We start from the raw sequence: 20,716 nt of genomic DNA, 5'->3' as shown, positions 1-20,716 counted from the left end.
CCTACCTGGAAGATTCTATGGACAGAGGAGCCTGACCTATTCTCAGGACTCAGAGACCTGGTTCAATGAGATATGGAGCAACCTACCAACTCAGGGCTTCTCTCATAGCTCAGTTGGTAAAGAATCCACCTGCAATGCAGGAGACCCCAGTTCAGTTCCTGGGCCGGGAAGATCTGCTGGAGAAGGGCTAGGCTACCCACTCCAGTATTCTGGCCTGGAGAATTCCAGGGACTATAGTCCAGAGGATTGCAAAGAGTCAGACGTGTCTGAGCGACTTTCACTTTCACCAACTCAGGACAGGCTCAAACTTTTTTACACCAGATGGCCCAAGATGTTAAAATATTCCACAATCTTACCAAATCTTTGAACAGATTTCCAGGGCTCCTGAGATCCCTGATCTATTTTCAGGACTGGACCTTTCAAGTTTAGGGCAACAGGTACCTACAGGATTTCACACTACTGCCTGTATAATTATTCTAGTTCTTGCTACTATAATTTACATGTGCAATTTCTATTTACAACATGCCCTACACCTGACTTTTCGCATATCAGCTACCTAGGCCTTTAATGTCCTCACCGTTGACTAGAATGCCTGGAATCACAGGGTAGGTTGTAGTATAAGCGCTGACAGTTGGCTTTTCTTTTGCAACGTAAATGTCTGATTTAAGCTTCCATTGCCAAGGCATCCACTTCAAAGAGGGCTGGGTTGAATAAACATTTTGGCAGTCACATGACTGAAGAGCCAGGACAGGGGAACTCTTCCTCCCCACCCCTTCCATCATCCCCCTCCCCTTGCCCCGACCCAGGCTCCTTTGCTCTAGAGATCCTGACTGATTTAGATAACTGGCCACTTGGGCCATTTGTTTTTTTCTTTTTTTCCCCATCTTTAAATTCTAGCTCTTACATTTTAAATTCATCAGTAAAGAGTGAGCCCATGAAGCCCTAGGGTTCCACCCTCAATCCAATATAAAAGCAGAACCCCAGGCTGTGCTCACTCATTCTTTCTCTACTGTCCCGGGGCATGCCTGGTATTCTCCAGGGCTAATAAATAATACACTTTTTGCTTCAAACTTTCCAGGCGGTTATTGCTGAGGGCGTCTTGTAACCATAACAAGAACCACAAGGGTCTGGCCAGGTTTGGAAAAGGGAGATGTATGTGGGAAACTTACTAGGGCCCAGGTGAGTGACTCTAGGCCTTTCCAGCTGATAGGATTATCACTAGCCCTGCCTTCGCAACATTCTCTTACTTTGCTTTCTAGTTATTTTGACACCTTTCTACTCCCTTACCTTTTCAGAACAGTGCTGAGGTAAGTACTTAAAAATTACTGACTTGTCCTGCTGTTCATTCCTGAAAATCTGTCTGGTTCCTGACCAGCCTGGATGGTAAGGGTGAGTGTGTGTTTGCTGGGAATGGTGGTGGTGGTGACCCTGCAGGGAGGGGAAGTGCAAACCTTGAAATAAAAATGAGGTTCTCTAGCATCCAGAATTTGACAATGGTGTGATTCCGTAACCAATCTAAAAATTAGTGTAAGTCTCAGGTAGGCCTGAGGATCTGATTTGGTTCCTAAATCTCTAGTCTCCTTATCCTATCATGGTTCCATAAATGCCCCTTACTTGCATGATGAATTTGTAGAGTAGCTTGGTTTAGAACCTATAATCACCTTCAGCCAATCCCTTTCCAGGTTGGTCCAGGACAAGGCTAGCCTCTGGGAGATACTGGATAGGAAGAGTTCTTTCCAGACGATTGTTTTATGTGGCATTTCTTCAGATCTCACATTAAAATGGTTAAATTTCTATCACTTATGTAATACACAATAAACACTGGTAAGAAGTCATTACAGGATGCTGGTAAGCCTGTCCCAAGACTTTTTTTTTTAACCAGCATCTTCTAGAAATCATTTCATTGTTAAGATCTGGATAACAGTGGCAGTTTTCTGATAAAAAGGAGTCACAATTTGGGTATATGGCCCTTTAGTAAAAATCTCCTCTAAGGGATTAAAAAAGTGATGATGAAAGAAATGGGAACGGTCATGATGTAAATTTATGCAGTGACATCTGTCCTCTAGTTCTTGGGATTGCTGAGATGAACCCTGCCACGTTCTAAAGAGGCAGCGGCGAGCACCACTGGGCAGTCTAAGGTTAACTCAGATATGTGAACAAGAGCTAAGGTGGCGCTGATTGATGAGAACCAGTTAGTCTTCTAGAACAAGACAAATGAGCAGTGAAGAACAGGAACAGCAGAAAGACATGAAGTTTTGGGAAAACTCTTTGACCCACTTCTATAGGGAGATAACCAGTGATGACAAAATAAGCCATTTTGGAGGGTCAGATAGAAATGCCTTTAGAATTAATGCTAAATGATGTTTTTTCATGGGAAGTTCCAAGACAGTGGTTCTTAAACTTGAACAAACTCCAGAATAACAAGGACAGCTGCTAAAACATAGATTGATAAGGCCCTACCAGAATTTCTGATGCAGTGAGCATGGGAGAAAGCCTGAAAACTCAGATTTATAGCAAGTTCCCAGGTGATGCTGATGCTGTCATCTGGGGACCACGCTTCTCAGGACCACACCTGAGAAGCGCTGTTCTCAGGTACACTACATGAAATTGCTGGCCTGTGCATTTTAGGATCCCAGGAGTATGACTCTTAAAGAACTGGCTGAAAAAAGTCCTCATCACCTCAATTCTCCTCTCAAAATGAACAAATCAACACAATGAACCAAAAAATTAAACTAAAAACTTTTAATAACAAATAATACTATACTAAAACTCTTCTGTTAGAGATATTTAAAGGTGAATCATCTGCGAGCAGTGGGGAAATACCCCTAACATATCTCCCTGGAAACCAGTCCTTGATGACAGGGTAAGTCTCCTGTCAATTTCTTTAACAGAAGCCCAGGCATCGACATGGTGTCATTCCTGCATTTTCAGCTATAGAGTTATCGTGATGCAACTTTCCAGAGTCCACATCTTAAGCCCAAAAATACATATAAGCTGCTGAAGATTCTGCAGAGGTGAGGTGAAGGCAGAATAATCCTGTAAATGTTTCCCTTCTCTCCAACCTTTTGGATCCCAGGAGGCCTCTCTTGGGGCCTGACGTATGGAGAGTGGACTAGAACCTACTCTCAGAGCCCGCTTATGAAGGTCACACCAGATAAAGGCCCTCTCTACAAAGAGACACATCAGCTGGGTACAGAGGTAAACAGAGCAGCCTGTGGCAAGCTCCAATGGGTGGTCTATGCATCTATGATAAAAATAAGAGAAGTCTTTAGGAATCAGAGTCAGACACGACTGAGCGACTTCACTTTCACTTCACTTTCACTTAGGAATCAGAGAGGAAAACATTTTTATAAAGAAATTTTATTGAATAATTTCCATATACAATAAACATAGGAAAACGGTTTTTAATGAAAATTTCATGTCATTTTTCAAAAGTTTTGAATTGCTTAGAGAAATATTATTACAAAGCTGTCTAAGGCAAAAGTAGTATTTGACTTTCAGAAAAAATGCTAATCCCTTTCATCATATTCCATATTTTAAAGCAAGGCATATTCAATTCAATGAACAGGGAGACTTTCAAATTGCTATGCCATTTGCATTTAGTTTAAATTTATTTATAAAGTGAAAAGTTTGAACACATAGAAATGTCCCCTAGTACAATATGAATTGTTGCCAACCTCAGATCCATTCTACCTAAGTGTATGGACATAACTTTTTTGCACATCAGCAAAGAAACCTGCGTCTCCTAATGGTATAGGGAGGGCCTGAGTGCAGAGAGGGAAAGTCCCATGCATTTCCTATGTTAAATGGTATAACTCCTGCAGATCACATACACCTCACCATATTGACTCAGTTCATTGCACTCCATATCCTGCAGAAATAAATCTAGTGCTCGACAGCTGACATTATTGCTCACTTACATTTTAGTAATATATTTCTTTAACATAAGACAGAAATATACTGAAATTTGATACCACTTAAACTCAAAAGCAACCTGAAATTAAACCACAGGTACACCCCACTTTCTTTTTGCAATGGAGGTTGCATTTTTCTTAAAGTTGATGCTGGAAAATGTGGTAGAAGAAAACTGGCTTTTCTTGAAACAAAGACCAAGCATTAGAAGATGAGCTTTTTGAGGGGAATGTTAAGCCCTACAATAAAACTGGAGGAACAATGAAAATCCAGAGTCTCTGTAGAGAGGGAGAAGCCCCTCGTTTATCTTCCTTGTCCACCCCAATGCTGTGGCTTGTGTCCAGCAGACCCCAGGGCAGGCCACCACGTAAGGCAGGGAGCCAGTCAAGAAGTGCTGTGTGAGCCTCCAAAGAATGGACCACACGAGGGACGGACATCTCCTGGGAGACCTGTTTCTTTAGGGGTCCTTGGGTTGCTGGGAAATGCTGGGACTCTTCCTGTGAGGTCAGAAAAGACTTCTAGGATAGTCTAGACGCTGAGGCTTCAAGGGTTTTAAATTCAGTGTCTCAGGGGAGTGAAACCTGTGAACTCCAGAGTGACCCCAGGACCTGAGGTGCCACATCTGGGAGCCAAGGGAGGAAGAGCACAATGGGCCTGGAATGGCAAAGGTGTGGCCCGCGTGACAGTGAAGATCACAGGAGGTCAGGGCCTCAGCAGGTGGCGTGTGGAGAGACATAGAAGGATGTGGGCATGACCGCACTGACACTTGGATTGATCACAACTTTTCATTTTAGTTTCTCATTATTTCTTTAAGATTGTCACGTGTTTCTGTTTCTTATTTTTGGTCTTGGTGCTGATAAGGAAAGATGTCAGTTTTCATAAGCTTTCAAAAATATGCAAAATATTATTTTTTAAAAGCTATACTTTGGGCTTAGCACTAAGGCTACAAACACAATATATATCAGTCATATACTGTACCTTCACACCTGGCGGCAATACCAATGCATATCACCATTGCTCAGAGCCATAAAAACCTTACTGTGTTCAATGACATCCATCCCACCAGGCTCAATGTTATACAGCAACCGAGCCGAGCCAAGCTTCTTAGAGTAAAACCAGCCATCTTGCTGCAAAGAAAAATTTCTGGCTCTTGGCCCAACTGTTTCCATACCAATCAGCTAAGTCAACCCCCTCTCTGCTTCTTTCCATTTCAAATGCCTGGGCTTCGGCCTTTGAGGCAATTAGAACCAGATCAGTTTAATTTTACAACACTGATCTTAATTGTACAGCAATACAGTAATTTTCCCCTGAGAGTGTTGATTATTTTACAAATATTCTAAGTCCGCATTTATACATAAAGAATAGGCATGGAGAGGCTGAACAAATAGCTTGTCCCTTGTCTCACAGCAGATTAGTGTCAAGGGTGGGACGTGAGCTCCTGGCTGTTTCTATTTTAAGCCCCAACATCCTCTAGGAGGTCACCTGGCCCCGCGCACAAGGTCCCCGCCCCTGCCGCTGCCAGGCTCTGCTGGAGACTTGTCGTCAGCTCTACTGCAAGGCTCTGGACATCTAGCCCCCAGGCTTCCTCCTCAGCCTTCTCTGCTTTCACTCTTATTCTGTTGCCTTAATGAAGTGTGTTGTTCCCAATATTTTATTTTACATGGGGAAGTCACCAAAATGCCCTTCCAGCTGCAGCTGGTATTAGGTGCGGAGGAACAGACTTACAAAAGGCAATGGCAGGCATTCTTCTTTTGTGAACTTTGGACAAAATGGGGCTCAACATTTTACCGTTATCTTACATTCTGATGTTTTCAAGGAAAAAATAAAAATAAAGGCCTAACCATGAGGTAATGTTTACTTCTCTGCCACAACACTCAGGGCGCCCCCTCAGATCTGGCAACAATTTAACATAAGGAAAGACTTTAGACCTTCACACCCTTTTAGTGAGAATAAACGAACTTAGCTCAAACTTTCCACAAAACTGAGAAGTCTCCTAAGACATCACTCCATCCTTACCTTAGGTGGATCTGCACAAATGCCCCCAGGCCATGGGTCTTGCAGGTCTCAACATCCCCACCACCCCTCAGCCCTGGTCTCCACTTTGCAGAGCAGACCTTAATTTTCTTGTCTGAAGACCGAGCACCTTCTGCCTCTTAAGCAAGGGCGGGGGGGTGGGGGGGGGGCGTGGAATAAAAGAAAGCAAAGGAAGCTATGTGGGCGAAGAAAATAACGCCAAATATAAGTGGCTTGTAAAGAAGTTTCACGAAGCTATCTCTGAGTTCACTCAACATCTGCAGTTCCCCATCTAGTCAACAGCAAAATGCATGGATGGCCGGGGCCTCTGTTTAAGCAAGAAGAAAAATACCAATAGCATAAAACTGCCCTTCTAGTTTTGAAAAAATAGATCTGAGATAAACGCTATGGGATTCGCTTTAATAAGCTGTGCATTAAGTACACTTGTTTCTTCTGTCGCCGCCTCCAGCCGAGTCTCTACAGCTCCGTCTTGTCACTGGGGGCCGGGCTGACCCCCGCGCTGTCCCCCTGGGCGCCACTGCTCTCTGCAGGGCTGAAAGACAAGGATGCCGAGTTTATGCAGTATCTTTTGCCGGTTGGACGAGGTCCGTCGTCAAAAATGTGCCCAAGGTGAGCACCGCACTGCAACAGAAGAGCAAACTGTAGGTCAGCAGTGTGTACAACGCAGGCTTTGAGGGGACTCGCAGTCAGCGGTTTAAATGGATGACCGGCCTGTAGAGAAATGATGGAAACCATCGTGGATGATTTCTAATCTGCCTGTCAATAGCTACAAAGATGGTTTCTGGCAGGCTTTGCACCACATGCTGAGAATAAAAAACACTAGAATTGTGCATATCAGAAATCATTTAGGAGCCACTGTATTTTTTGATCTGTGAAGCCGCTCAGCCAGCTGAAAAATGACTGCAGTAATTTTATGAATTGAATTGACCCTTGATCTCCCCTTGTAAGAAACATGGCAGAATAAAATCTCCACCCCCTCCCACCCACCCACTCCACTCGCCCCCCGCCCCCGGCATTGCTTTTGGCTTTGGATGGGTGGGTTTCAGATATGCAGAAGTCCACTGTAAAAGACTGTGTAACTGGCCATGACGGAGGTGTTGTTTGCTTTCATGGGCAGTAAAACTTAACATCAGAAAAGCATTGGATGTTCTTGGAACCCAGTAAAGCAATGGCAGGGTGCAACAGATTTATGTTATGGTCGCCAGGACTGCAGCATGGCGAATGGAAATGTCACTAGTCCTCACAATCCCTTTTTCTGGCCTCGGATATGTGGGTACCAGGCGGGTTGCTTTCCTGCACGAACTGGATCATGTGGAGAAGGAACAAGCTGTCGAGCTCAATCCATGCTACTGACTATCCCCAGAGGGGAAGGAGAAAGAGGCGGAGAGTCCAGACAGAGGCAAAAGGAGGGATGGTTGGTTATGATGGTGCTTAGGAGAAATCCAGCCCAGAGAAAGTGTCTCCAAATAGGCTGGCTCACCAGTCTGCTGCTGAGTGCGGCTCCAGGAGACAAGCGCACAGGTCACATTTACTACCTCCCACCCTTCTCAGCAGGGACAGGGTAAAGGGTATGGAGATATTGCTGTTGCTGCTGTTAAGCTGCTTCAGTCGTGTCTGACTCTGTGCGACCCCATACGGCAGCCCACCAGGACGTTAGCGCGCCACATTTAAACAGGCTACAAAAACATATCGTTTGTCATGTAACAAAGAAATCAAAGCCTGGGGCAAGTGATCCCCATTTATTCATTCCACAAATATTTATGGAGCACCTACTTTATGCCAGGTACTGTCCCAGACTCCAGAGGTACAGGCAGTGGCCTCATGGAATTTACATTCCACTGGTAGAGACAGAAAACACAAAGGTAATAAGGAGCTGTAAGCATAGTAGGTGGAAATAAACACTAAGGAGCAAACAAACAGCAAACCAACCAACCCACAGAAACTAAGACAGAAAGAAAGTGATACAGACTGTCAGACTGGGAGCTGACAATTCCGGTGAGGCGGTCAACGGCAGTTCTCCCAGGGTAACTCTGGGATAAGAACCTGGAGGAAGTGAAGAAGCAGAGCTAGGGAAGAACATTTCCAGCAGATGGAGGAGTCAAGATTTAGGCAAGAATATGCGAGAAGAGGCATAGAGATGATTTATTAATTCTTCTCACTGCTTATTTGGTGTATAAAACACTTATAAACTGCAGGGAAAGAAAGAAGGACTTGACAAGGGAATGGGGTTTTCTGTCCCTCCATACCAAACAGAGACGATGAGAGAGAAGTGAAGGACGGTGCTTATTACAACGGAAAGTACTAGACTCTCAGTTTCCCCACTGAAAGCGCTAAGCTCCATTCTCGAGGGCTCGCTATTATTAATAAATAGCACAAATAGCAACTTCGACTCTATGGCACTTCCATGTTAAAAGTGCATTCTTATTTTACTGCCAACATACTGTGTCAGCTTATTAAAGAACTAAAAATGAACCCTGAACTGATTTGATCTATTGCCTGGAAAATATGAAACAGGCCTAAAAAACAAATCTTGCATTATTTTTCCACATTTTATGCAGGTTTAGGTAATATCAAGGCTGACAGCTCAGATTGCTTTTCCTTTCTATAAACAATTGAGGCCAAATTTTCAGGCATCAGCAGCTAAGATGCACCAGTGAAAATACATATGCTTACCCAGTGGACACAGGAAAGCACCTATTTCTGCCTGCCAAAACAGTCAGTGTGCAGGCCAACAGGAACCGGTGCTCTCGGTGACCAGTATGTGTGCACAATTACTGATCTCACGTGCAGCTCCAGCACTTTGATCACTTGGCATCTGAGAGGTGGAGTTTTCACATAAAAGCCTCAGATAGATGATTTTTTTTTTTTTAATGAGAGAATACAGTTATCTGGGCAAAAATAAATGATAGTACCTTTATTAATCATCTCAAGCATATTTAGCGAATGGTTCTATTTATCTTACTTCAAAAATAAAGCATAGCAATGGTATACTTAAAGCTATTCTGTAGTATTTAGTGCCCAAGTCATTCATTCCCCAAATTAGAGTAATTTAATCTATTGGATTTGAGTTCGTTATCAGCCTGCAGTTTCCATTGCTAAATCTGACACTAGTCTTTTGGTTAAACAGTAAGAAAAATACAGACTCTAGATGTCCCTAATCCAGGCAAGAGAAAATGGGAGGGAGATGAGGAGGAGAAATTATAATTGGGAAAAGGCAACAAAAATCATTCGCAAACAACTGTATGGGTTGGCGATGGGATGGGGTAGGGAAATCCTCAGAAAAGATGTGTGTCCCCTAAAAACAAGAGTGATTGCTTCATCATGCTTGCACAAGATGTTCTGGAAGATTCACTCCAGGCTCACATAAGTGAGGGAGGAGCAGTACAGTGTGGTGGTAGTCGCCCAGTCGTGTCCGACTATTGGGAACCCATGGACTGCAGCCCACCAGGCTCCTCTAGCCATGGGATTCTCCAGGCAAGAATACTGGAGTGGGTCACCATATCCTTCTCCAGAGGATCTTTCCAGCCCAGGGGTTGAACCCAGGTCTCCTGTACTCCAGGCAGATTTTTTACGGTTTGAGCCAGCTGGAGGGAAGAGCAAGGTGTTCATTTATATCTGTGCGACCACATACATGAGCCTCCCTGGTGGTTGAGTTTGTAAAGACTCTGCCTGCAATGCAGGAAACCTGGGTTAGATCCCTGGGTAGGGAAGATCCCCTGGAGAAGGAAATGGCAACCCACTCCAGTGTTCTTGCCTGGGAAAATCCCACAGACAGAGGAGCTTGGTGGGCTACAGTCCATGGGGTCATAAGAGTTGGACATGACTTAGAAACTGAACTACCTCTGCCACCACATACGTGCCCATCTGGCTGCCTGTAAAGTTGTAAGGCCATTTGTCTGGAAGAAGCCTAACCACGCGGTACCATTTCTGCTTCCTCCCAGGAACACCCAGTCTCCCATAAACGTTCAGCTCAGTTCAGTTGCGCAGTCATGTCTGACTCTTTGTGACCCCATGGACTGCAGCATGCCAGGCCTCCCTGTCCATCACCAACTCCCGGAGCTTATTCAAACTCATGTCCATTGAGTCAGTGATGCCATCCAAACATCTTCATCCTCTGTCATCCCCTTTTCATTCTGCCTTCAATCTTTCCCAGCATCAGGGTTTTTTTCAATGAGTTGGATCTTCTCATCACGTGGCCAAAGTATTGGAGCTTCAGCATCAGTCCTTCCAATGAATATTCAGGACTGATTTCCTTTAGGATTGACTGGTTTGATCTCCTTGCAGTCCAAAAGACTAGTACTCAATTTCTTTTAAAAGTGCACAAACCCTGAAGGCTCCTCCCTGAGGGGAACGCACATGGAGCCCATTCTTTCCACCTTCTACCCCTGGTGGAAGGCTGGGATGATGAATGAAAGTTGTCAGTGACGCACTGTTTCTTTAGCCGCCTGCGAGCTCGGCCTCCCCTGCCCCAGCCAACTGGCAATGTGTTGGGCTCTCTCAGCACACCTGGTTGTAACTGAAGCAAACTGGTTGCCCGATGAAGAAATCTCTGAAACCTGCTGTTAATGATTTATTTCAGGGTAGAATCTTCGGTGTGCATTTTGAAAGTTGTTTGAAGGTGGTTATGTATTTCTTTCATTTATAGGTAAAATACAAACTATGACAGAATATTCTAGCTCTCATTCTGAGGAAGCATGAGATAAGCATTGTTCAAAAGAAAAATTTTAAATTCCCACAGGAATCCTTTATCACCTCAGCCTCTCACTCAGAAAAACTGGCAACTAAAGAACCTGCAGAGAACAAAAGGAAAGGACACCCACCCCACCCCCTACATCCAAAAAAAGTGATTGGGCATCAAATTTAACATAATTCCTTAAAATCTGACTGCAATTCTCAATTGTGTGCATAAGAAACACAAATAGTACATTGAACCCAGTTACATATTTCTGCACTGATGTATTTCCAACTGTCTTAGAGGGTTTTCTCCCAGCTATTCCTAGGATGTTTTAGGCTTTATTGTTGTCATTTTCTCTTAAGTGTTTGATCTACAAGATGAAGTGGTTTCAAAGCCGGGCTTTTACACTTGGGTGCATGGGGCAGGATGGGAAGGAGAAAAGAGTTTTAAGAAGAAAAGCAATTGACTTTGCCAGTAGTATCCTGTTTTCTCCCACCGTTATTGAAGACACTTGTGCGTAAGTAGGGCTCTTTTCTTCTGTGCTTGTGATATTAATCTTTTGCCAAGGAAAGGATTGTGAAGTCACCAGTTTAGCATTATGATTTTACTGAAAGATCAAGAAAAAGAGAGAGGGGGCTGTGAGTCTGAAAGCCTATTGTAACACATGGGTATCTTTAATCATCAGCAATATATGAGTTGTCATCTGCAGAAGATTAATAAGGTTTGGAGTTTTACCCAAAACTGCTCAACTCTTGAAAAATACTTTGTGTTGGTGGATATTTACCTTTCTGTTGATTTGGCTGACTTAGAACAAATTAATAATGATCTAAAACAAACTAAGGGACTCTACTATAGATTCAAACAGTAATAGCTACAGTCATAAACAGAGTCCAGCTTGGGTAAACTCAGGGTTCTGGTGGTTTCCTCAAAGATTATTACAAAATGTTCAGTGATTTATTGGTCTCCCATTTGCTGCAGATGTAGAAATTCGATCTAAAGAAGGAAGAATTCCCCAAGTATTACCAGGAGGGACTTATCTTGCTGAACTACAGCTTATATCATGCAAATCTTACCTCTTTCCACTGAATTTAAATTCCTGACAATGTTGCTTAACAGGCTGGGGTTGGAGGTTTAGGGAGAAGCTGTCAAGCAATTATTGATAGTCATCAGTGAAACTGAATTAGAAGCAACATATTTTTATCACTAGCTAAAAATGTAAGTTATATAAAATTGAGGAAAATTCTTTATAACTGAGAATTGTTAGGAAATTGTTACAGCCAGGGGGGAGATACCTACCTATGCCCATCCCAAAGTGGGCAGATTTAAGATAAAGTTCCACTTTGGAAGAGATAAGTGGAGTATAATTCCTTAACTTAGTAGATAGACTGGTGAAACAAAACAGGTATAGTTGCAATGAACATCAGAATATAAAGGATAACCAGTTTCCTTCAGAAGCAGGAATCCTGATGAAGGAAATAAAGAAGCTCTACTACCCTCGCTTATTTTCTGTGTTGTTAACTTAAAGATCAGGTCCTTCTAAAAAATCACTGAGAAGCACAGAGATTCTTTTAGAAGAACCTGACTGTATTATTTCTCTGGAAAGTGGTTACTGTACTGAATAAATCTTAACTTTCTCAATAAAAATTTTACTAAAATATCACAACCTAAGATGTCACTGGACACATGGAAAAGCCACAAAGTAGTATAAAGAGGCGGGAGGCATGGCTCCCAATGTGTTCGTCATTTCTACCCAAATAGGGGGCTTTGGGGGAACCTGGTGGGCTGCCGTCTATGGGGTGGCACAGAGTCGGACATGACTGAAACGACTTAGCAGCAGCAACAGCAGCTGCTGGCTCAGACGGTAAAGAATCTACCTGTAATTCAGGAGACCCAGGTTCAATCCCTGGGTCAGGAAGACTCCCCTGGAGAAGGGCACAGCAACCCACTCTAGTTTTCTTGGTTGGAGAATCCCAAGGACAGAGGGACCTGGCGGGCTACAGTCTATAGGGTCGCCAAGAGTCAGACACTACTGAAGCAACTTAACATGCATGCACGCACCCAAATATGAGGCTTAACTGCATGGTGTGATTCATATAACAATGAAGAAGGGAGAGAGGAAGAAGAGTAAGGAGGATGGGGGAGGGGAAAAAAAGGAGAAGAGGAAGAAGAATTCTAAGTACTAAAGCAAGAATTAGAGACCCATAGACCAAAAAAATCACCATATTGCCTTGCAGGCAAGTTGAATCTACTGGTTTTATCCACAGAAGCTCAGTTTATTGGTGTTAAGTTGGCAGTAAAAGGGTCTTCTTGTTTAGATGCTCCATCTTTACCATAAAGAAAGAAGCATTCCACATAACATGTCCAGCTGAAAATGTCTCTAAGCTACTGAAAACAACTAACAGATTCGTCATAACACAAACTCCTTTGATGCAATTCAGTCCAGAGAAATGACAAGCCATGTAAACTCAAAACACAAGAGTTTTATTAAGAGGAGAAGCAAATTAGATAAGTTACCATGTCAACATCCAAAAGTTAAAAAAAAAAAAAAATGGGATAAGTTGCAAGTAGAAGACTACATAAACTGAAAGATTAAAAGGTAAAAGAAGATAAACCAATAGTGAAAAACAGTATTAAGGATGAAAAACCAGGAAGTAAGATACAAGCAGTTTCTCTAGTATGCTGCTGCTGCTGCTAAGTCGCTTCAGTCATGTCTGACTTTGTGTGACCCCATAGACGGCAGCCCACCAGGCTCCCCCGTCCCTGGGATTCTCCAGGCAAGAACACTGGAGCGGGTTGCCATTTCCTTCTCCAATGCATGAAAGTGAAAAGTGAAAGTGAAGTCGCTCAGTCGTGTCCGACCCTTTGTGATCCCATGGACTGCAGCCCACCAGGCTCCTCCGTCCATGGGATTTTCCAGGCAAGAGTACTGGAGTGGGGTGCCATTGCCTTCTCCGTTCTCTAGTATGGAAACCATTAAATCAGTTCCCCCACCCCCCCCATGTCAAGATAAAAAGGATGAATGAGAAAAGAGAAAAGAGAAAACTAAAGAAAAATGTAAAACAAAAGAAAAATAAATTTCTGTGTCAAGCACAAATTAAAAGACAAAGAAACTGAAAGGCAAGATACACACTTTCGGCTTAGTGACCTAGCCCAAAGTGGGGCAGACAGGCCCACTCTGTCCACATGGGGAAGATTCCAGCAAACATACTCTTTGGGGCTGGAACCTGATTATTTTCTATGTGGCACTTACTTCCCAAAGCATGCACTTTTGCACATGCATTAATGGAACAAATTTCCCTCCCTTTCTCTCCACATTTAAGAAAGAAATGAGCAAGGGAATCTTGCTCTTTTCTGTAAATTTAAGACTTTTATTTAAGAAAGGGTCAAGCACTTTCTGGGGTTTCCAGGTGGCTCAGTGGTAAAGAATCCCCTTGCCAATGCAGGAAGCAAAAGAAACATGAGTTCGATCCCTGGGTCTGGAAGATCCCCAGGAGGAGGAAATAGTAACCCACTCCAGTATTCTTGCCTGGGACAATCCCATGGACAGAGGAGCCTGGCTACCGTCTATGGGGTCATAAAGAGTTGGACATGACTGACCACACACACATCACGCATCGTCAGCAAGATGCACTTTCTTACGTGAGAAATAAAGGTGGTAGAAGACGAGGCTGAAAAGGAGTATTAGTGCTTTACCCAACTGTACCCAAAGAACAGTAACAGTCACTAGGCCTTTAACCAAGGGCTGAGAGCTCTGCCCGGGTTAGTGTGGCGTCTGTTATGAGTGTTGCCTAATTTGGGCACAGTTTGTGGTTTTGTTCCTCTTTGGTCCCTGCAAGACACCTTCCTAAGGGTCTTATCTTGACTCCTACTGATGTCACCTCAGTGGCTGGCACAGAGAAATGAGGAAGTGTATTCCAACTGTGAATTTTAAGAATTAGTCACAAAGACTTCAGAGAGTAGGCCCTGAAGGAAAGTTACTATCTTATGCCCCACTTTCTCTGTCCCTTTTCATATAATTTTCATAGAACTCAATGTTTGAAAATAGGTTCTGAGTGAAAAGAAAAGGAGCAGTCATACAACAGCCTTTAAGGCAGCTTAAAAAACTAAAGGGAAAAAAAAAAACACCCACAACCATTAGCCTTAAGGGTGGTTTACTAAAGACTATGTACCTAAGTTATAAATGACTATGTACCACCCCATCTCACTTTTTTGTCAAATGTTTTAGATTCCTGGGTAGATATTTGCAATTTGCTTTTGTGGAACTTATGAAAATAAACATTCAATTGAATCCAGAACTGAATTGAAGTAACTGCTGGGGATCATTGGATTTGTTTTTTTCTTATTTCAACATGACTTTTTATGGTGCTTGTATCTATCTACTTATCTATGCATTTGAGCACCATAAAAAGCTCTGGAGCTAAATGCCCACACTCAAATCTCAGTTCAATCTATGAAAATTTATACAAGTGTAACTGCACTTCTTGTACCTCAGTTTCCTCCACTGTAAGACAGACAGAAACATTATCTACTCAGAAGGTTACTGTGAGCATTTACCTGGGGAGCTTTCAAGAATGTTGATGTTCAGACCTCACCCAGACCAATTAAATTAGAAATCTCTGAGGGTGAGACCCAGAATCAAAAAGTACCACTTTCTCACGTAGACTCAGATCTGAGAAATGAGGGTGAATTGAAAATGTGACTTAGATAAGATATAAAGCCTACTTTTTCAAGGGAGAGAGTGGTCCTCATACTTAGAATACAGTTCACTTGCCAGCTTTACTTTAAAAAAAATAAAATAAAATAGAAATTCATCAGATGGTTAGGTTCAAACCAATCTTCCTCCCTACTTGGTAGTAAATATGCCACCTCCTCCCTAAAACTCCTGTGGCTGATGAACAGGGTTAAAGGGCAGGTGGAAGAATGCTGAGGGAGGCTCACGTGGCAATCCCTCTGCCCTCACAGCTGCCTGACGGTGCCCCTCCACCTCTAATTTGTACAAGAGACAGCCCCCAGCAACGCACTCTAGCATCAGTGCGCTTCGGTACCACAGCACTCAGACTTTCCATTTCACTTATGTAAAGCAAAGTAGAGCAGGATGACCTACTCTGGACTAGAATGTGCAGTTGCTCTAGTTCTATGTACAAGAAGGTTCTGGCCATGTCTCTGGGTTTAAGTTCAAGTTTCTTGATGACAGATTAACTATATTTTTCCCTCCTCCTCAACACATGTTCATTTCCCCCTTAGATCCAGCACTGATTCAGTCAGAGGAGAGTGAAAGGAACATCCTTAGAAATGAGCATAGGCCTATTTCTAGGAGACTTACAGAAGGAATAATTTTCTCACACGTTCTCTCTCTGCCCTCGCACAGCCTGCCACTAAACTTCCTCTTCCTACTCCTGTTCTCCAACCTCCCTCCTCACATCCATCCAAGGAGAGACATTTCTGGGGTCTTTGTTGACCGTGTTGGGATCGTTATCATTAGAGGTATGATGACTGAACAATGAGCACACATAGAGAGTAAATGTCAGATCACGTGAAGTCACGTAATGAAATCTTCATTCAATTCCCCACTGTATTGAGTCAATGAGAAGAATTTTTCCTACCAATGATTTTGTTTACTAGTGTTGAAGCCAATGACTGACATTTAATAGGACTTGCTAAACTCAAGACTGAGATATCAATAGGACTTGACAGAGACCTCATTGTGTTTGTCTGTTGCTTTTGTGATGGGTCAATTGGCCTTAGTTACTATATTTAGCACAACCAGGAGTCTTGGAAGTGTTTGCAAAACAGAATGAGCAACATTTGGGGTTTTTAGGTGGGGTACACTGACCTGAGAGCAGCTGGTCTCCACCCTGTGCATCCCATAGGAAAAGTCATCTGTGAATGTGATCGCATCAGAATTGATCACGTCGTGGAATGAAGGCCAACCTGGGGCAGAGCACACACAAGAACCGAAACAGAGAGAGATACAACCGTGGGTTAGAATGCAATTCTAAAAGGAATACTAAGCACAGAAAGGAAATCTTTAGTATATGAATCATGCTTAATTTTTTCAACCTGAGAAAAGAAAGGCTGAAGACTGAAGGTTAAAGTATTTTGCAAAAATGCAACTATTTTTTAAGAATAACCTTTTCCTCACATCCAGATTACAGTGCATTGAGATTTATGTTTAGTGAGACTCTCTTAGAACACCCAGTAGTTTTGAGCACATCCCCAAACTTACAAAGCTCTCTTTCACCATTTCCACTTCTTGTTCTTATCTTCAGAGTCACTGGGCATAGCTTGGAAGCACTATGAGTTTTACAGTGTGATTTTTTTTTTTTCCAAAACACAATCCTGGTCTGGCTGTTAACCTTAACTATTCCATACTTCTTTAGGAACCATACTTTTTTAGTACTTAGTTTGGATAGTTAGGGGCTTCCCTGGTGACTCAGATGATAAAGAATCTGCCTGCAACGCAGAAGACCTAGATTTGATCCCTAGGTCAGGAAGATCCCCTGGAGAAGTGAATGACTTAACCACTCCAGTATTCTTGCCTGGAGAATTTCATGAACAGGAGTCTGCTGGGCTACAATCCATGGGGTCACAAAGAGTTGGACACAACTGAGCAACTAACACTTGGATAGTTAGAATATATGTTTTTTAAATTCTGTTGTTTCCATCTTAATATAATTTCTCAGGAGAAGACTCTTGAGAGTCCCTTGGACAGCAAGATGAAACCAGTCAATCCAAAAGGAAATCAACCCTGAATAATCACTGGAAGGACTGATGCTGAAGCTGAAGCTTTGAAGCCAATCCTTTGGCTACCTGATGCGAAGAGCTAAGTCATTGGAAAAGACCCTAATCCTGGGAAATGCTGAAGGCAGTAGGAGAAGGGGGCGACAGAGGATAAGATGGTTGGATGGCATCACCAACTCAATGGACATGAGTTTCAGCAAATTCCAGGAGGATAGTGAAGGACAGGGAAGCCTGGCATCCTGCAGTCCATGGGTTCAAAAAGAGTCAGACATGACTTAGCGACTGAACAACAGGAAGTTGTCTGGAAAGCACAGGTGCTATCTATTGATGGGCAAGAGGCGTGCTCACTTCATAGGACAGTTACAGAGCAGTATTCCTCAGGAATCTCCAGGTAGCACCTTCTCTCAAACAGCATCTTGTTCCAATTTTCATTTATTCTAGTGATTTTTAAAATATACACACAGCTTTAAAAAACTCAATGGTAAGTAGACCTTAAGATTGTACACATGTTTATGGGTGTACCCAGGTTTTACGTTCAGTACTTATGGGCTTGTTTTTACATGTTTCCAGAAAATATGTCTGGAGTTACTGAGCTGAAGTCTGTATTCCTAAAATGATGAAAGAGGTGCAATGTTGCTGAATTGCTTGCGCAATTCTTTTCCAGAAGCGAAATTTTTCTTGTAGAAAGGAGGAAGCCCTTTGAAAGCAGAGTACTTTGTGTTAATACACCTATTGAAAGAAAACAGAATGCAAATTTCAACAATATGATTTCCAGTCTCAAACAAAACAAATTAGCTCAGACCAGGTTTTTATACTAAATTCCCCCAAGTTCCCTGCCCCGCACTCCCCTCATGCAACAGTACAGCTTTCATAGTGCTAGATTTAACACCTGGAGTTTAAACACTTTCCAATTCCTTGATTTTAATTCAAGATTGCTACAAATCACAAAGAAAACCTTAATTAGTAGATATAGGCTAATAATCCATGAAACCTAATTATGCTAAGAAACATCAGTATCCTTAAGAAAACTCATTTCTCCCCATTTTCGAAATTCCAGAGAGACTCTCAACATATTCTGGGCTACACTATTTGGTTTTTAATGATTACTTGACACATTTCAGTGCTCTTCTTTGTTTAACGACAGAAGCACCAATCAGTTCAGTTCAGTCGCTCAATCATGACCGACTCTTTGCGACCCCATGTCTGCAGCACGCCAGGCTACAACTACTAAAGAGAAACTTAGTGGTAATGTTTTACAGTGAAAGTGAAGTCGTGCCCAACTCTTTGCAACCCTATGGACTGTAGCCTGCCAGGCTCCTCCATCCATCGGATTTTCCAGGCAAGAATACTGGAGTGGGTTGCCATTTCCTTCTCCAGGGGATCTTCCCAACCCAGGGATTGAACTCGGGTCTCCTGCATTGCAGGCAGACGCAACCATCTTAACCACCAGGGAATCCCAATGTTTTAAGACACTGAAAAATAATTTATCTATGAAAAGAAAGAGAACATTCTGGTTTTTGTTGAAAACCTTCCATGTCTTGTTTGATTACAGTTTATAGCAAATAATATTATGAGAAAACATATTTGATTCAGCAGTAAACAGGTAAAGATTCAGGAGGTTTTGTTTTTTTAAAAAATTTACCATAAAGCTACCACCCTCCCCCACCACACACATTTTCCTATTTCTAGAATTTAAAATAATCCAGGGAAATATATATGTATTTCCCATGCTTACCCCTGCGTTTTGTGTATACTTATCTTGTTCTACTCATCACACTAGACTTGTGATTTGTTTTCATGCTTTCTCCCTGCTTAGGTGGTGAGCATTTTGAAGGTAATTGACTTCAGTATATTCAGAGCTTCCCATGATATACAGTACAGAGGTACAGGTGAGATGTATATTAAACTGATTTTCAATTTGGCTTATAGAAGAAAGTGGAATGAATATTTATAGAACATCATAGAGTCCACAAGAGGAGAGAACATAATCATATTCCTTTACAAAAGCAGATTAAGGAATATCAGTTCTAATTTCTCACTGGACTATCCAATTTGGCTCAATTTCTATAATTAAGCCTCTCTATCCAGGTGAAATATCCTTATTATTTATTTAAGGTGGTAAAAACACATAACGATCATCTAGGTTACTTACTTTACTGGGTTGTGCAGGGAGAGGGTTGGGGAGCAGAAGGAATAGTTATTTGCCAACTTTACTCAGGCAGAAAGTGGCAAAGCCAAAACTAGAATCTGTCTTAATCTACAGCTGATTTAGTCTAGGCGCTCTACTTAAGCTCCACTTTCTTCCTCAATGAAGGGCTGAGAGGTCAATCATTTAAACACTCTAGCAGGAAGGAAGTTGTAGGTTTTAAGAATTATGTTTACTGCCAGTCTGGATTAGTTGATAGATACACTGTTGCACTTAAGAGCTGCTAGGTGGAAGGGAACAGTGAATGGGTACCCTGCTGCTGCTGCTGCTGCTGCTAAGTCACTTCAGTGGTGTCCGACTCTGTGTGACCCCATAGACGGCAGCCCACAAGGCTCCCCCGTCCCTGGGATTCTCCAGGCAAGAACACTGGAGTGGGTTGCCATTTCCTTTCCCAATGCATGAAAGTGAAAAGTGAAAGTAAAGTTGCTCAGTCGTGTCCGACTCTTAGCGACCCCATGGACTGCAGCCCACCAGGCTCCTCCGTCCATGGGATTTTCCAGGCAAGGGTGCTGGAGTGGGGTGCCATTGCCTTCTCCGGGGTACCCTGCTAGACAATACCAATTCCTGCACCTTCTAAAGACCAAACTGTTTAAAGGGAAAGTCCAAGAGTAATTATGTAAATGATCTCATCTAGTTTGGGATATAGGTAAGATTTTTATTCATTTATCTAAAACAGCCAGGAAGACTTAAAAACTCACCTTTAGGCAATAATATGGAGAAAACGATATGCTTTATTTGGGGTTTATTCATTCCAATTTTCCTCTAATAATTGTGAATCACTGCCTACTAAAGATTTTGGGGAGGGGAGAGAACTGCTTTCAAATGAGCTATGAAACCATACAGCTATACATTTTGCTTCCATGAATTAAATATTTATAGAATTTTCCAAAAGACTATTTAAGAGTTGAGCAGGGTGATCTGGAGTGACATGGAGTACAGGTTCTCAAAAGACTTCAGTGTTTCTGGGAACACTGTTGACACTTGAATAGTTTTTGTTATTTACCATGGTGCTATCTAAACACTGGAAGAGACACTAGACATCCCCAAACTCACAGTGTCCCTTTGCACTGTAGAAGAAATATAGCTTTCAAGCAGGAACATTGGACATGTCACCCACATCTTAATTGGTGGAGACTGACAGAGAGGCA

At 42.5% G+C, this 20,716-nt stretch overlaps 1 protein-coding gene across 5 annotated transcripts in view; it reads right to left on the bottom strand.

The window, feature by feature from the left end:
* Positions 1-6,324: 6,324 nt before the first annotated feature.
* The window catches only part of MSRB3 (methionine sulfoxide reductase B3), a 181,585-nt gene continuing 167,193 nt past the window's right edge, over positions 6,325-20,716 (bottom strand). For all 5 annotated transcript variants that reach the window (XM_055579747.1, XM_055579757.1, XM_055579751.1 and 2 more), the window contains 2 exons: positions 16,455-16,552; positions 6,325-6,567 (listed from right to left, as the gene is read on the bottom strand). In XM_055579747.1, the coding sequence (XP_055435722.1) occupies positions 6,403-6,567; positions 16,455-16,552 (263 nt within the window). In that variant the 3' untranslated portion in view covers positions 6,325-6,402. The remainder of the gene's footprint in view (positions 6,568-16,454; positions 16,553-20,716) is intronic.

This window comes from Bubalus kerabau, chromosome 1 (assembly GCF_029407905.1).
Source record: "Bubalus kerabau isolate K-KA32 ecotype Philippines breed swamp buffalo chromosome 1, PCC_UOA_SB_1v2, whole genome shotgun sequence".
In the NCBI taxonomy this organism is placed as follows: Eukaryota; Metazoa; Chordata; class Mammalia; order Artiodactyla; family Bovidae; genus Bubalus; species Bubalus kerabau.
The sequence above is the reverse complement of the archived record's forward strand: the minus strand, read 5'-3'. Positions and strand labels throughout refer to the sequence as shown.